The 17,518-nt window shown below is 38.7% G+C and overlaps 1 protein-coding gene across 4 annotated transcripts in view; it reads left to right on the top strand.

The window, feature by feature from the left end:
• dnajc6 (DnaJ (Hsp40) homolog, subfamily C, member 6) overlaps positions 1-17,518 on the top strand; it is a 29,960-nt gene that overhangs the window by 6,728 nt on the left and 5,714 nt on the right. For 3 of the 4 annotated variants that reach the window (XM_017420525.3, XM_025006880.2, XM_017420523.3), the window contains 15 exons: positions 3,650-3,785; positions 7,328-7,377; positions 7,803-7,951; positions 9,271-9,393; positions 10,680-10,813; positions 11,009-11,203; positions 11,460-11,577; positions 12,141-12,220; positions 12,329-12,522; positions 14,130-14,486; positions 15,090-15,233; positions 15,733-15,834; positions 15,915-16,052; positions 16,136-16,471; positions 17,152-17,300. In XM_017420525.3, the coding sequence (XP_017276014.1) occupies positions 3,650-3,785; positions 7,328-7,377; positions 7,803-7,951; positions 9,271-9,393; positions 10,680-10,813; positions 11,009-11,203; positions 11,460-11,577; positions 12,141-12,220; positions 12,329-12,522; positions 14,130-14,486; positions 15,090-15,233; positions 15,733-15,834; positions 15,915-16,052; positions 16,136-16,471; positions 17,152-17,300 (2,405 nt within the window). The remainder of the gene's footprint in view (positions 1-3,649; positions 3,786-7,327; positions 7,378-7,802; positions 7,952-9,270; positions 9,394-10,679; positions 10,814-11,008; positions 11,204-11,459; positions 11,578-12,140; positions 12,221-12,328; positions 12,523-14,129; positions 14,487-15,089; positions 15,234-15,732; positions 15,835-15,914; positions 16,053-16,135; positions 16,472-17,151; positions 17,301-17,518) is intronic. The other variant, XM_017420524.3, reaches the window with a different exon arrangement.

Consider the following 17,518-nt stretch of genomic DNA (forward strand, 5'->3'; position numbering starts at 1 on the left):
GCGTTATGTCCAGCGGGGAGGAGAGAGATTGTAAACAAGCACTACCTCCTTTATAACAAGTTAATAACCAAAATGGTCGAGAGCCTCTTCATCATCTGCTGTGACCTCAGAAACACAAGTGACACGAGACCACCTAGATTTACTGTGGTGAGTCACAACATTAAAACCATTTGAATGATTAGGTCACTGTTTGGATGAAGGACCACTGCAATTGTATGTGAAGTTACAACATTAATAGCAGATATTTTGGTTCCTGTGACTTTTGGGTTGCTGTGATTTAACCTGGTGTAGATTCTCAGTCATCCAGAACACGGTAATCCCATCAACATGTATTCTAATATTAAACTAAATGTCCTCATCCTCTGTTGTCGTTGGGAACTGACCTGCGGATTCCCCCGCACACATTTATGGTGTTACACAACTTTCGTTTTAATCATAAAAGAACTAATTACAGCTAAACATATTAGAACAATTAATATTTGAAAATACAGCAGCAAGATAAGAACTGCTCTACGTGGCTCAGCAAGAGCCGTCACCTGAAAAAAATGATCTGAAGTGTATTTTATTATAATAAGGGCAAAGTCCCGTTTGTTCACATAGAGGTAACAAGACTTAAAAAAAATCTGTACTGTGGGGACACCATACCTGCTCCGGTTTCAACATCTAGAATCCCGTATGGTGGTTAGCTTTAATACATGTCCAAGGGTAATGCTAGCGAGTTGAATTAAAAGCCAACTGAACATTTTTTTTTTTTATTCTTGAAGCTGTTTCACTTCTCATCTGAAGGGCTTTCTCAGTTCAAATCTGAAAGATGCAGAGTTTTCAAGCTTATGAGCTGCTGATGAGTTGTTGAACTCTCATGCAAATCACTCTCCCTCTCATAATTCCTGAGGGTCATTCAGATTCTTGTTAACCTGATCAGCATGTGAGATGTTTTGGTCACGTGCATCAAGCTGTGAAGTGATGTGAAACTACAGGGGGATTAAACTCCAGGCTGCACTGTATGTGCTGGACAGGGATGATCCGGGACCACCTCATCTGTTTAAGGTTGGTCTTACTTGTGTGGCTCCTTTCTTTGTCGATCAGTCTTCTCTGATTTATGTCCATTAAAGTCCTCAGAAGATTATCTTATGTTGAGATATGAGAGAGTTGGAGTTGTTTTGGTTAAACTTTGAAAATAACATTATATGCAGTCTCATGCAATATCAAGATGTCACAATCAGATGTGTTGGGAGTGACTCTCAGCAAATTTTAGCTCTGCATCTATGAAATTAACTGAGTCAAAACATTTTTGTATTTTTAAGGTCAGTTGGCTGTGGCAGCCATCTTGATAATATCACATGTTCAACTTTGTTTGCTTTCTCAAGTGACATCCTGGAGCTCCAGTTTGTCATTATTCTCATTATTATGAGGATTTATCATCTATTACAGATGTGTTTGGCAGCTGGTGATAGGTTACTTGTCAGTCAAAGGAGTGAAATATATCTCTGACTAATGGTGAATGATTAATCATAGCCTCTTCATCTCATCAGCAGTTTTGGTAATTAAACTGATTAAAATTTGGGTTGAATTCAAGTTCAAGCCCTGGCAGTGAAGCAGCACTAAATTAGGTGACGAGCAGTGTGTTTATTGCATGTGCATGTGTGAAGGATTTAAGAAGAGGACAACATATTCCGGCGGCCTGCTGATCCATTTTCCTCTTTCTTCATTCATCTCTCTCCTCCCCTCTGTGTTTGGTCTCCATATGAGGAGGCAATGAGAAGTGGCCTGTTTTTATTTTTTTTTCCTGAACTGATCTCTCTGTTGTGAGATTGCTTTCAAGCCTGTTTGTTCCCTCAGCCTCACTGCTGCTTCTCTACCTGTGCAGGTATCTAAAGCATGATTGACACATCCAGGTTGAATTCACTCTTCATTTCAAGGCAGACTTGGATTCTGTTTTTTTTTTCTTTTTAATTCATCCTGTCGTGCTCACTGGGTGGGTGCTGCATGACGAGGAGCTTAAAATAAAGCTTTAACATTTCAGTTCATATTCATGAGTGCAGACAGGCTCTTTCTGATCAAACTAATCAAATTTCAGTTTAGTCTTGTAGCACTAAACACAATAAATCATGTTAAATTAGTACACCTTTGATTTGTGATACTGTTTCAACATTTATCTAAACTTTTAAATTACTGCATTTCCTTTATAAACAGATTACAGATTTTTTTGTATTATTTAGTTGATGACAGATCAGATGTCGAGTTTAGTTGGTTGTTCTTCTTTTGCTTGCAAGTTAGCAATAATTGTAAGGGGGGTATTAATTCACAGCAGTAGTTTTAGTAGTAGTACCAATTGTCTTTTGATTTGGGAGCTAAAATACTCTGACTTACATATTCAAATCAAAATTTAATTAAAAAGTAGTTAAGCTGTTTTCCATTCGAGATGTTTTTTTTCCCTGAGGGTGTAAGCTTTGCTGGATATCAGACTCTCATTTTGTTGATTCACAAAAAACTGTTTATCTGTCTGCGGTGTGACAAACATGAAACACCCAAATACAAATAAAAAGTTCACCTCAGGAAACTGAGGCAGTGTTTTTGTGCAGTGATAGGATTAGATGAGGCCTCCTCTCAGCTAAAAGTTACTCTGTTTAAAGGGGCAGATGAAATAAAGTTAATGGTACAATGTTTTTTTATATCTGCAAGCACAAGTCACATCAGTTTTTCAGTGTTGCTGAAATTTGTTTTAAGAATGAAATCACTTAATTGTTCAAGTACAAGCCAAACAGAAGCTAAAATCAGCAAAACAGAAGCTTAAAGCTAAAGTTAGTAAGACAGTAGCCAAAGGCTGAAAGTACCATAAGAAGACAAGAAAATTAAACAGAACAATATTTCTGAATGAATTGAAGAGATCTCAGTGTGTTCCTATGAGGAAAATATTTGTAAATAATTCAAAAAGAATAAAAGTTACAAATACTAAAAGTCATAGCACACTATTCCTGATTGAGCCAAATGTGTTGATACATAAATAGTTAAAATAGCTCAAAGAATGCAAAAGTAGTTTGATTGCAAAAAGAAGAAACTATAAACAGGGAAACAATGGTGTGAATGTGAAATCAGTATTCACACACTTAACCTTAACATTTATAGAACATGCATGGAGAATGGCCACTTCTGAGTTATTTTCTGCTGCATCATGTTTAACGGCAGTAGGTTTGTCTGCACTGACAACTAAAAACCAGCTGATGACACTGTGGCTGCTCTGAGCTGATGCATGAAGAGAGACAAAATGTGGAAGAGGACAGAGAGAAATTCTCAGATCACCTGAGGAGTGCTGACTCGGATATGACACTTGGGTCTTTTCCAGGCTCTCTTTAAAGTGCACACACACACACACACACACACACACACACAGAGCTACACACAGGTCCAGATGGTGTGCATGTTACTGTGCCATGCTTCCTGTGCATATGTCCATCATTACTTTACAGATGTGTATTATTCTGTGACTTGTGTTTATCAATAAAAACCTACAGATACAGCAGCTGCTGAACATAATAAAAACATAAAATGTATGTGTTTTAATACACACTATTGCAGTGACAACCCCGCAGTTTGTGTGTCTGTCTGTTTTTGGCTTCTCTGGAGTTTTATTGAAACTTTTTTTTTCCAGACATGGATGGCAACTATGGAGGGGGGCTGTTTGATATGGTGAAGGGAGGAGCTGGAAAATTCTTCAGCAACTTCAAGGACAACCTAAAAGACACATTGAAGGACACCTCCACTAAGGTCATGCACCAAGTCGCCACGTAAGTAACACCACATTCAAGCTGGACTCGATGCATTCTGCAGAATGTAACATATTGATTCATGGTGCAAAATGCATCATGAATCTGCGATTGTTTCATAGGACTCTTGTAGGAATTGTATTATAATATTTGCATATTGAAGCTAAATATTTTAACTCTCCAATTTATTATTTTTGCAACTCAGGGAGCCCTTGAGTAGCTAATGTGTGTAGCCTTTATTGGATAGTGCTTTCTAAACCATATTTATCTTAATCGTGCAACAACTTCAGAAATTAGGTTCACACTCTCCTCTTCAGTTTCTCTCTCTTTGGTGTTTTATATGTTTGGTATTTTTCAATCCAACTTGTGTCAAAGTTTACCATTTTTATGCCTAAAAGCAGCATAGACGAATGATGACACATAACTGGTTTCATTCAGTATTTTTCTTTTTAACTTTCCTAAGCAGCTTCACATTAGATCTGAAATGGATCCTGTTTTATATAATCTGACACCAAAAACATCTAGCTCAGTGTGAAATCAGATGATGTAGTAAAATGGATATTTCACTCTGTGCAGAGCAGGTTTCTGTATTTCATCAAGCTATGACTTGAAACTATGGTGTTGATTAATTCAAAAAGTATAAATTTGACAAACCCAAATTAAATGTCAGTAACCTAACCGTTCTTTCAAATATTCATCAAATAATTGTATGTTGTTTGGACAGTGGTTCCTTTAAAAGCAAAGCTGCTCGGTGTGGATGGAGGGAGGGAGGAAACAGGGAGGCTGACACGGCTCGGCTGTCCCAGTCTGTTTGTGTGCAGGCATCTGCACGGGGCAGCACAAAGGGGCCTCTGTATATTCAGAAACACACACACATCTTCTCTCCAACTTGACTCAGCAAGTTTGATTGTATTTATTCCTCTCTCGTGTTTCCCCTCCTCTTCCTCTCTCCTGCCCATTCGTTCCCTCTTGTGTTCATCTCAGCTCCACCTTTCCTTCCCTCTCTTTGCTGTCTCCTCTGGCTGAATTATTCATGGCGAGTCCATTGTGCCAAATGGCCTGTGCACTGCTGAAACTAACGGATTTCGTTTCATTCAGGCCATGTGTTGCAGTGCTGTGTGTTTGTGGGGAGTTTTTAGGCATGTGTGAGTTTGGATAATGAGGTGATGGAAGCTGGGATACAGGAGTCGGGGATGACAGATGGACAGTCAGCATGTAGGCAAGCAGAGGAGGATGTTTCAGAAATGTAAATTTATTTGTCCGTAGTGGCAAGCTGGTTTACTGTATGTGTTTCTGTCTTGGTGAATGAACATGTATTACATTTCTTAAAACACAAAATCATTGACAGATAATCGCAGAGATGAGGATGCAACTTTTGACCTTTCAACTCACTGTTTTAATTAGTATATCTGCATCACAGTTACAAACATTACTGTAGAGGTATAATTAAAGGTATATATAATACTAATATGATACTGTACAAAAAGCTAAATTTTTTATACTTTGGTTTTTGTTTATTTTTGCCTGGGGCCAACATATCAAAACATAAACTGTCTGTTTCTAGTCAGGATTAACTACAAAACTGTGGAGTTGGTTTTTGTTTTTAGCTGCAGGTTTTGTTTCGTGAAGTGAGTAAAATAAACTAAAAAAGACCCAAGATTAGATATTTGAAGTGCAAACATTAGCTGGCCTTCCCTTGTTAACTTATTAATAATGAAGCAGACATGCAAAATATTTTTCTCAAACAAGAGGAGTTTTTGAAGAGGAAGATGAAGGGAATACAGAGAGCCCAGATCCTGTATCCATCGGGATCTAACCTACTTACACTGCTTGTTGGCTTGTGTGTTTGTGTGTGTGTGTGTGTGTGTAGTTTAACTAGTTTTATGCTCCTGTGTTTACTTTCTTGTGGGCAAACAGTAACATAAAGCTCTGCGGTGCCTCTGCCTTCCTCAAGTGTGTTCGTCCTCAGCTGTTTGACAGTTAAGTTTTAGGCTGAAATCAATTAAAAACTAAATTAAAAATAAACTGAAAGTGTTATTGCACATTCTTGAGGACTGTCAAAGGTGGAGAAAAATACCTTTTAAAACTAGTCCACACTATTAGTCAAGTTTTTTCACCAGTTTTATTCTCATCAGTTCTCCTTCAGAAGACCACAATCCCCTGTTTGTTATTTGTGTCAGATATTAATCACTCATTCTCCATTTCTGCAGCTTAGATAATGTTCTATGTCGGAGAGATGTCTCATTTAAAATTTAGAAAAGTGTTTAAAAAGAATAAAGTCTATAAAAGAGTAGTTTGTAAACTCCACAAGGATGATGAAATCCTAAGATTTTATAATGCATGAGTAGTTTCATCAACATGCAGTATATGGCCTATTGTATGATTTACATTTAGGGTTAAATATAATTCTGAGGCACATTTAGCTGTCTTGTCACCTTTAACAGACTTCTTGGAGAGCACAGGATTACTGTTAAGAAGGGTTTAACATATGGTATGCATCTCCATGTTTATCAGTGGGAATTACACAAGTCAAGTCAACATAAAGTGTACAGATTAGCCCCCAAAAAGGTGCTATTTTCAATTACAAGAACAAAGAGATATTTTTAATTCCCAATGTATCCTTCACCACCAGACTTTTACTCTTTGTTTCAGTGGTATTGGACCACTGTGTGTGTGAGCGCTGTGGCCACTTCTAGTTACCAAAAAGACTCCATATGGAGAGGCTAAATATGGCCATGAAAGGCAAGCCTGCTTGTTTGAAGGATTCACATCTGGCATTACTTTGATCCTGAGCAGCTCAGAGAAGAAGAAAAAAAAAACTTCCTCACAGAAGCTTCAGCTTTAAACCCTGCTGAGTCTGATCACTTCGACATGGATATGATTCAGCCTGATGCTCTGACAGTGACAGGCAGAAAGGTGGATCAAACCTTTGGATGCTGAAAACATCTATACTGAGCCTCTCTTTTAATGGTTTTATGTTTTAAGGTTCCTTACTCTGAGCTTTTGTGTGAATGTATGAAAACTGTTATGGTTTTATGAAGATGTCACCTCTAAAGAGAATTTATGTCTACAAGCCCAAAAATCAATTGTTTTATTATCAGAACATTTGTACATGAGTACTTTTCAGTTTTACTATTCTTATAGTCCTTTTCAAACCTTATTGTTTCCTTTTTTCTTATTATTGTTTATGTGCACAATCTGTAATTTAAATTATTATTTTGTTTTGTGAAAATCCTACATTAAAAAGACCTGAACCGGATAAGTGAAACTAAAAGGACAAAATGTGTAGCTAAATTCTTAAACGATACAAACCTGAAAGGTTTAACTTGTAAAGTCACATATTTAGCTCAGTTTACTCAGTCTGCATGCATGCTGCATGATGTCATGTGATCTGAGGAGAACTATGTGTTGAATCCACACAAAAAAGCCTAATGTAGTCAGTAAAATTCAAATTAAAAATGTTTTCCTGAAATGCTCTGGCTATGCTGCTTGTGCTGTGACTGACTTGTGTTTTAACTGCTTTAAATAATAAAAAAAAACAATATTTCATTTCTGTGTTTCAGATACACTAAAGGGGAACTGGACATTGCCTACATTACATCAAGAATCATAGGTAAATAAAAAAGTGGCTGTAATTAATAGAATTTGTGTATGAATGAATGAATGAATGCAAGACTTACCTGCCTGGTTCACAATGTTAAAATCTCACACACTGAAAACACTGTAAAACATTAAAGTAGATTTTCAGCAGGTAGTCATGTCTGATTATGTCCACATGCCCAGTTTATACACATAAACAGAGATCTCCGTCTTTAGCCGACCTCCAGTTTCATGGCTGAATTAAAAATTAGCTGAATGTTTGTCACCTAAAGAATAAACTACCTCTGATAACTGTGCTGCAACACAAACCTACTCCTTATAGTTTAATTTTAGGTTTATCTTCTTTTAAACTGTAGTCTGTGTAACAAATTGAATTATGTATGTGTGAATCTGTAGCAGCTCAGAAAGCCTTTAAAACCTTTTTTTTTAATTTCCCAGTGATGACGTACCCAGCGGAGTCAGTCCAGTACGGTTACCAGAACCATGTTGAGGACATACGCTCCTTCCTCGACAGCCGCCATGCTGACCACTACACAGTCTTCAACCTGTCGCAGCGCAACTACCGCGGGGCCAAATTCTCCAACAGGGTTAGTGTGATTATATGCCAGGAAGCTGCAGATGAAGCTCATCGCGTGTGCTTTTGTTTGTCTAATTGACACCATTTTCACTTCCTTCATTTGAGCTGCACTGCACTGTCGCTGAGAGTTGGATGAAACAACTACATCTTATGCAGTTTGAACAAATTATTCATTATTTTTCTGTACATGTAAACTTTTAACAAGGGGGTTTGATATTAAAACAAACTAATCTTAGACACCAACACCAAATGGCTTCTGACAAAATGACACCTCTGGGGTGAGAACAATTTCATGTGTCAGTTCAAGCTTTCTTCAAATTAGTGCTTTTAATGTCAGGATGACCAGCAGCTGACCTGCTGTCACTGTGTAAAGTTTTCTACAACAAGAAATATGACTGTTTTAGGCTTATTATCCTTTAAAACCCTGATCTCCATCTTAATATGAAAATTAATCTTCAGCCTCCAAATTCAACCTTCATTGGGTCATGTGACCAAGGCTGTTGCTGTCTCATATTTATCACAATCCTGTCATCAAAAGAAGTTTTCCTTTCCTTTTCTGTTAAATTGCATTAATTAATTAATTTTGCCTCCTTTAGAGGTAATTAGGAGGTTTCCTTTCGTCTAAAATATCCTTCATACAGTAAACTCCACTTCGTGTTTTGGGAAGACAAAGACAGGAGGCAAGAAAACAAAAACATTTAATTAAAAATGTTTCAAAATCAAAACATACATCCCTGTGGGATTAAAGAAATGTTATAGATTATTCCAGTTTTTATTTTTTAATTACTTCACCACAGTGAGAACCGCTAACAAATGCCTTTAAATAAACTCATTTGAACTGCACATTATATTCAGACATTACAGCTAGTTATCCTTGCTTAATGAAACTGTGAACACTTAATGTCATCTTTTTATAGTTTGCCCGTTTGGCTCATGTCATTTAGGGTTTTTCTACAGCTGGATTTGGGTTCAAGTAAAAGTACATGTGGGGGCTTTATAAAGAAAAGGCTGCCACCCTGCGGCAGATAATAGCTGTGGAGTTCATATGGCCAAGATGGCCTCTGGAAGTTGTATTTGTAGCGGATGACTCATCATGGCAACTGGTGTGTTATGTTGCTGCAGAGCTGCTGCTAACCTCCACCTCTCCTTTCCTGTCTCCTCCTGTTTTCCTTTTCCTCTCCTTGTTCCTATTTCTGCTTTCCTTCCACCACATGTGCCTTTTCTTTTTTTTTATCTCTCTGGCTCCATTTTCTCCACATCTGTTGATCTTACTTTCTGTTTCTGTTCCACCTCCTCCTCTCTCTGTTCCCTGCATCCAACTCTTCCCAGGTCTCGGAGTGTAACTGGCCTTCACGCCAAGCTCCAAGCCTACACAACTTGTTTGCTGTGTGTAAGAACATGCACAACTGGCTCAAACAGAATCCCAAGAATGTGTGTGTCATCACCTGCTCGGTAAGAGGACACCCACATATCCATTGTTTTTGATTATATCATATAGCTGTGACATACAGGTACATGGTAACCTGATTTATTTATTGCTAATATCCATTGTTTGTCACCTTGTTTAAAACATGTCTACTCACAAAATGTATAACTTGGAATTCTATTGTGTGGTTATTATTAAACTTAAAGGTCATACTTTCTTTTCATCCCATTGTTTGTGTTGTACATAACTACTCTCCCCATTCCTGGCTACAGATAAACTGGTCTGTTTTGTTTGCAAACACAGTTAATTGATTCATGTTAAGCAGTTTGAACGAAAAATAAAAGTCCCTGCCAAAGACAAAACAAGTATTTCAAACCAAATGTTTTGGTGAGGCAAAGAAACTGTGGCTACATACAAGTTCTGGAGCTGGATTAGATTTTTTTTTCCTGGTGTATTCTTAAATTTGTGAGAAACATGTTAAGTTAAAAAAACTAAAAGAAAGAAGTTTCATTATTTCAAAGGAAAAGTTTTTTGTTTTTTTGTTTTTGTTTTGCAGCTAGCTGCATGTTTTAGGCTCAGCTAAAGCCTCACATACTGATCTGTGCAATGAGCCGTGATCAGAGCACTCTGAATCTGTCTTCTGCTCCGTTCTGAGTCAGACCGAGCAGTAAACTTGACATGTGGTGAAAGATGTTATTGCCAAGTTGCTGTGGTTTAGCAGACTTCTCCATCTTGCATAATCTCCACCAAATGGTTCCCTTTTAAAAACAGTTCTCCCTGCTTCACATCAGCAGGATGTTTGTGCTTCCCTTTAACGTGTGAGAAACTGAAATTTAAATCACTGGAATGAATACTCAGAGTAAGCAGAACTAAATCTTTACTTAAACTTTTATAAACCGTCTAAAATAATGCTTTATGTTGTGCAAAACCAAACAAAATTTAAGGCTTAGCATTCCTTGAAAGAATGCTTATCACCCTCTGCCTTTTCTTGCCAGAGTTTAAACTAAAACCCTTTTATGCTCAGAAGCGTAGAGATGTAGTTGTTTTAGTGAAACATTGCAGAACATTGCAGGTGACGTTATGCACAATCTCATGTGATACTGTGAGATCTGAACTTTTTTTTTTTGCTAAAATTGCTTAGCTGTGGTGGCCATCATAAATAGGGTTGACCCCAAAAGTTAATCAGTTGTAGATATACCCCCAATGATTGCTTTCTGAGAGTTTCATTAAAATCCTTCCACTGGTGCATGAGATATTTTGCTAACACTACAGACAAACGTGAACTGTCAGCATCTGCTCTGTCTGCTTTCAGGATGGTCGTGCACCCTCCGGTGTTTTGGTCTGTGCCATGTTCTGCTTCTGCCACCTTTTCAACCATCCGGTTCCTGCCATGCAGCTGCTGAGCGCCAAAAGACCAGGCTCCGGTCTCTGGCCTTCACATCGCAGGTTTGCAGACAAAAAAAAAAAAAAGCAAGACAAGTGAAGGAAAACATTTCAATCTTTAACTCACTTTTTGTGATCCTTTTTTGTTAAACCTTCTAAGTTAGAGGTGAAAATCACAAACTTATAAAGCGTAATTTCAAAGTGTGCGTGTAATAAAACAATAAAACCGTGATTCAGACAGTCTTTGTGTCCATGCAGGTACATAGGTTACGTGTGTAGCATGGTGTCAGAGAAGCCCACCCTCCCCCACTCTAAGCCCATGGTGATCAAGGCGCTCACCATGAGTCCAGTCCCCTGTTTCAACAAGCAGCGGAGCGGCTGCCGGCCCTTCTGTGATGTCCTCATCGGTGAGACTAAGATCTTCACCACTGCTCAGGAGTACGAGAGGATGAGGTAAGAAACAGTGATGAGATTTTAACACTTGCAAAGACAAACAGAGAACTTCTAGGTTATAATTAGCTGATTATGTAGCATTTCTGAAACACCATACAGAGTTTAAACAAAACTGTAATCAAAGTGTTATCATTCTATACTTTTTCTTTCTGCATTTCTGTAATGTTCTCTCATAGTTTTCCTAATTGTGACTTTATTTATTTTTTTACACTTCTGCTCATGTTTCTTAATCCTTGTCTTACCTCTGGATGCCCAGAGAGCACAGGATCCAGGAGGGGAAAGTGGTTTTCCCTCTTGGCGTGAGCGTTCATGGAGACTTCGTGGTTTCAGTCTACCACATGAGGTCAACAATCGGGGGCCGCCTGCAGGCCAAGGTATGTTCATCAGGCTGCAGCAGCAAGATCTGACCAGGAGACAGTGACAATGTTGGCGAGATCATGGGAATGCAGGAACAGTTAAATGTTGCAGACTGAATCTGACGTGTTTACAGCACAATACAAGCTCCCTGCAGTACATAAATAAACTTTACCCAATGTTCTTGATTCTTATTGATAAAAACCACTACCACATTAGATCTGCACAACATAAACACATTTCACACTTGCTTTGAAATGCCCAAATCCATCTTTCATTCCTTCACATTTTATCTATTCTCTGTTGTAACTGTACTGCCAAAGCTCCATTAATTTATAGCATTGTTAGAAAAATAGCAATTGAAAAGGAGGGAACAGAGTTTTTCTTGATCTAAGACAAAAGATGTTTTAATCAAAAAGCAAATTCGGTCATTTTGAATTTATACTGATCCACTGATTTAAATTGTATTTTAAACTTTATATTTATGCAGAGGTGACCCATTATTAAACTGCTTACATTTAAATATGATGTAAATGAAGTTAAAGTAACTTTAAGCAGATAAGTGTTATTGTCTTGTTGTTAGGTGTCCAACACCCAGATCTTTCAGATCCAGTTCCACACCGGCTTCATTGCTCCTGGAACAACTATGTTAAAATTTAACAAGTAAGAAAAATCCCTCATATTCAACCCACTAATGAAAGCTAATGTGATGCTTTCTTTTCCAGTATTTCACTGTTTTGATGTTTTACAAAACCTTAATTTTCTTCTCAGACCAGAGCTTGACGCTTGTGATTCTCCAGAGAAATACCCTCAGCTGTTCCACGTCATATTGGACATCGAGGTAGAGGGGGTGGACAAGCAGAAAGACCTGACGCCACCATGGGAGCAGTTCCCCTGTAAAGACCTGAGTCCCAGTGTGCTCTTCTCCTGCCATCAGGAGCATCAGGATGCTCTGGCTCTTGCAGGTACTGTGGGATCAGTAACACTAAACATCAATCAGTGTTGGACTTTACATTTATGGTGGAAAACCACAAAAGAAAAAAAAACATCAGTTCAAATCCAAAATTGTTTACCTGTCAAACAAACAAAACTGTTAGTTTCAAACAGTATTGAGACCAAATTTACATTTTTTGACAATTTTTCAGAGCAACCAAGTTGAGAAAAAAAAGAAAAATTCAGTCCTTAAATGCAAGTTGAATATCTCCTCCATTGTCAGTTTAAAAGCTTAGGAAGTATTATTTAGCCAGGGGCAATCTGACTGCTAAAGCTTTTTGTTTAAAACTTTGGCATTCAAGACAGTGGGAGATATGCATTCTTTCAAGAAATGCTTGTTTCAGATATAAATATAAATTTAAGATCGAAGTAACCTCTCCTCCTAATCTGTAACATCAGCTGTAAAGTAAAAAGAACAACACATCAAAACACAGTTCCTTATCTAAATGCTTAATTAGAGTATTTTTTGAATAGCCTGTGGAGGACAACAGGATAGAAATCCTGAAATTCTGTTTAGCTCTTGTTTTTTTGTGTGCTACCCCAACATTAACAGTGGCCCCCATCTGGCCACCTTCTTGAAGATTTTCTAGATTTTTTCTATCTGTTGGAAAGTAGATTATCAAATTTTACTTGGAGACAGAATTTTAATAGATAGATGTTTAACAGTAAACAAATTTAAACAATGTGATGCTAATTCACAAACACAAACTCTTTATAAAATCAAACACTTATTCTGTACACACTGAACTAGACTGAATGTGAAAATAATGCAAAAATAACTTAATCTAACTAATTTTTGTCCTTACAAGATGAGATGGAGGGCTTGGACCTGGAGGGTAAGACAGAAGGAGATCACAGGCCTTAGATCAAATCTACAGCAATTATGTTTAACGAGGGCTTTGTTCAATTCAATCCTACTCTTCTAAGAGGCAGATTAAAATATTGACAGCTACATTCTCTGTTGTTGGAAACTTCATTTGGCCTTTTGTGTTTATGTTTAGTATTGATTGAATTGAAATTAAACCCATGTTGTTATGTGGTAATATATCACTTTGGTAGAGCGTTACAGGATGACTATCTGCCGTCTGGAGAATAAATGATGAGTCTCCTTGACACCCATCCTGATATGTGACGGCAGCAGACAGAGGTTTTCCCCTGTATGTAAAATTATAAGCACTAAGGCTATAAACACAATGTCTATTAAGTCTCTACCATCAATCAATTCTTAATGTTCTGCCAAGGTAAATAAATGCTTTTGATTGACACTAGCTGAGTTTGACCATCCCCATCCCCTTTTAATAAATAGTTTGAATACTTATAAAGAGAAATTTATCTCATCTACTCAAATCAGTTTAGCAGCTGCAGTCAGAGATTGCTTATTGTGCAAATGTTTACACGTCTAGCACAAAGTTTTAGGAAAAAAGTTAGTGCTTGTAGCAGTGATGACCTTTGTTCTCTATTTTATTTTTGTCCCTTTTCCCTTCTTCACCTTGTTGAACAACTTGCTTTGTCCAGTTTGGATGCATCTTTCCAACCTCTCTCCCAACATCATGCATTTTCTGATCTTATCTTGTTAAAGAGCCAAGCCGGCAGCATGGAGAAGGTCGGGGTCATGGGGAGGAGAGCGAAGCCTCCGATGATGAAATGTTGTCGCTCTCCAGCCAGCGAAGCAGCATCAGTACAGCCTCACAGAAACCAGAACCCCCGCCTCCAGCGCCTGCTGCACATGAACCTGCTGAGGAAGTGGATCTTCTCGGTCTGGGCGGGGAGAACATCAACCGTCCATGCCCCTCATCTCAACCTCCAACTTCTGACCTCCTAGGGGACCTGTTCGGTGCACCACCACAGCCGACCAGTGGACCCTCATCCACCCAGTCCACTCCACACAAAGTGGCCCCAAATACTGCTTCACCATCTCCCTCGCCTGCTTCACCAGGTCAGCTGTTTGAAAGCACATTGGACCTTTTTTGTGTAACTTCTGATGATAATTTTCAATAAATAGCAAAGCAACAGCAAAACAAATTTGAGCTTTGTAGCATATTTAATAAAAAAGTTAAAATATGAAGTAGTTCAAGTTGAGCATTGATTGGCATATTTTCATACCCGAGCGTCCCTAAAGCATAATTAAAAATACTTCTGACTTTGGAATGACTTCAGATCTATAAAGCACTGAAAAAGTTTCAAATTGTCTCCTTTAATTATTCAGGAGATTGGATTTAAACTTTTACTGAATCACAAATACAAAATCTAATTATAGCACAAATACTTTTACTACTCATTTTATTATGGAGTACAAGAAACAATCATTCATAATCTAGGCTTACAAAAGAAATTAAAGTCAAATTTATAGGTTTTCTAACCTTTGACAGGATAACATTTGGTCACCCGATCATTTGCAGAGTAACAATAATCCATTTTTAACTTTATTCTATGGTTGACTGTTCAGGTATTCTGAATTATTTTTGTTTATGCATCTCTATTATCTCTATTATCTATATACTTCACTGAAAACAATGGCACTTTTTTATGTCTCCCTCAGCATTTGACCCCTTTGGAAAAGCTCCCATGCCCAAGCCTCAGGAGATGATGGGCTCGTTCCTCGGACCAGGTAATGCGGGGCAACCAGACCCTTTTCTGCATGCTGCTCGTTCTCCATCACCCACCCTGCAGCCTACAAGCCTGGGTAAGGCATGCTTCTGCTGCTCTGCAGCTTGTTCTCTCATACCATGTTCTGCACCAGAAGGAGGCATTTTTAGAGTGTTTGCAATCAAAGAGTGTCCCTGTGAATTTTTGCTTTGTCAAAACTTAGAATAAAATGTTGCTTGAATAAAATAATAAATGACTGCAACTCATTTTCAACTTATGGCCTGCTTAGAAAGAAATATTTTTATTTAATTTTATTTTTTATTTTTTGCTGCTTTAGTGTGTGTTTTGCATGACCTGTGTGTAATTATTTGCAGCTCAGACACACCAAAACATTTCAGTCCCAGCACAATCCATTCTGCATTATTGAGATAGTTTGACTTCTATTAAAAAAGTTTAGTTTCAATAACTTAAAATCTGATGCAGCAGCCACATAACAACAGAACCCTTGTTGTTGTCTCTGGTTATCTGGGTTCATGTCACTCAGTTCACATTCCATGAGTGTTCTGTCTGTGACCTGTCTTTATGTGACTGAACAGGTCGAAGTTCCCCCGTCCCACCCACCACACCAACTGTCAACATTCAGCAGCAGAATGCCATGGGAGGATGGGACTGGAACAGACCTGCTACCACAAACACCGGTACGCCCAACCACACAGCCACACACACAGCTGTGAAGACAGAATGATGTTCTGATGTCTTCTCCTGCTGAATAATTTAGGGGCAGGCTTTGGTATGGACAGTCGATCAGCCACAACTAGTCCCACTGGCTCAGTCCACAGCACCCCCACCCACCAAACCAAGCCAAGCACTCTGGATCCATTTGCTGATATTGGCAACCTATCCAGCAGCCTTGGAGGTCTGACACTGATCATTTCCTCAACTTCTTGTCACATCTGCCACTGCCGCGCATATCAGCATAAATATTCTTTTTATTTTCAGGAGGTTCTGGATTCTCCAGCAAGCCCACCACTCCAACAGGGATGACCCCTTCTTTCCCACCCATGGGCTCCCCATCGCGGCCGCCGCCATCTCCCCAGCACACAGGAGGGTGGCAGCCCCACACAGGAGCCAATTTCTCCTCATGGCAGCCTGGCGCTGGAGGAGGTGGCGGCTGGCAAGCCCAGGGACAGGGTCCCACCACCCAACCAAAGCCTAGCCCCAGCCACACCTCCATGCCTCACACGTCTCCACAAAATCGACCTAACTACAATGTCAGCTTCTCAGCAATGGGAGGAGGTTCTCCCAGTGCAGCGGGCAAATCACAGGCTGGAATGGGTAAGATTAAGAGAAGTATTTTAGGTGTGTTAAAGTTAGAAGTATAGTCAACACATGTCTTCTTCCCCTAAATGCACTATTTAATGAGCTGTTTTACTGTAGCAAAACAAAATCAACACTGGCTCTAAAGTGGTTTTGACTCATAATACATTCCTAAAGTAGTCTCTCACTGGGCTGTAACTGCTGGCAACCAGGTGGTGAACGCCATTTGTGAAGGAGTCATGCACACAAAAATAAGTTGTGATTTTCAAATACAGGCCGTGCAAAATGTGTCCACATGAGTAACGTGTCACTTCGTTGCAAACATTCAGAATTCAGAGAGGCTGCAAATAAAAATTTGCCTATTTCTTGCAACTTTGAGTTGCCAACAGTCGTAGCCCAGTGAGCTACTACTTTCAGCAGCAACCATGCAAAAATTACTCTGACATGTTTGGAAACTGTGATATTGGAACTATTCTGCTGGTGGCAATCTGCATCTTCACCACTAGATGTCATTAAATCCTAAATGCTGCTCATTTAACTCTGAGCTAATTGTTTTTGTACATTTGGAGGTGTATTAAGACTATAAAGTTTCCTTCTGACTTTTACCTCTACATGTTATGTAGCATTAAATTAGGTAATAGGTAATGTGTGACCAGTTTTAAAAAGCTTTTTTTTTTTTCTTTTTTTGTTTGTGCCAGGTCCAAAACCCAGAGCCTCCGATGCTAACTTTGATGACCTGCTGTCTGGTCAGGGCTTTGCAGGGACCAAAGAAAAGAAAGGACCCAGAACTATAGCAGAAATGAGGAAAGAAGAGATGGCCAAAGAGATGGACCCTGAGAAAATAAAGGCAAGAACTTTTTTTAACACAAATAAAAATAAAGTAGAATTTGACTACAACTTAGAAACAAGTTGCGTAACTTGGTGTTTATTATTTGTACATTCAGTGCAGCTCAGCAAAAAAAGTTATAGTTAGTGTACTCGAAAAGCATTTGGCTGTCAAGGCCTTTCTGTTACTCAGAATTAATGAAGCAACCAATCTAGGTCTCCCATGACCAAAGTTTGGTT

Source organism: Kryptolebias marmoratus, linkage group LG24 (assembly GCF_001649575.2).
Source record: "Kryptolebias marmoratus isolate JLee-2015 linkage group LG24, ASM164957v2, whole genome shotgun sequence".
Classification (NCBI taxonomy): Eukaryota; Metazoa; Chordata; class Actinopteri; order Cyprinodontiformes; family Rivulidae; genus Kryptolebias; species Kryptolebias marmoratus.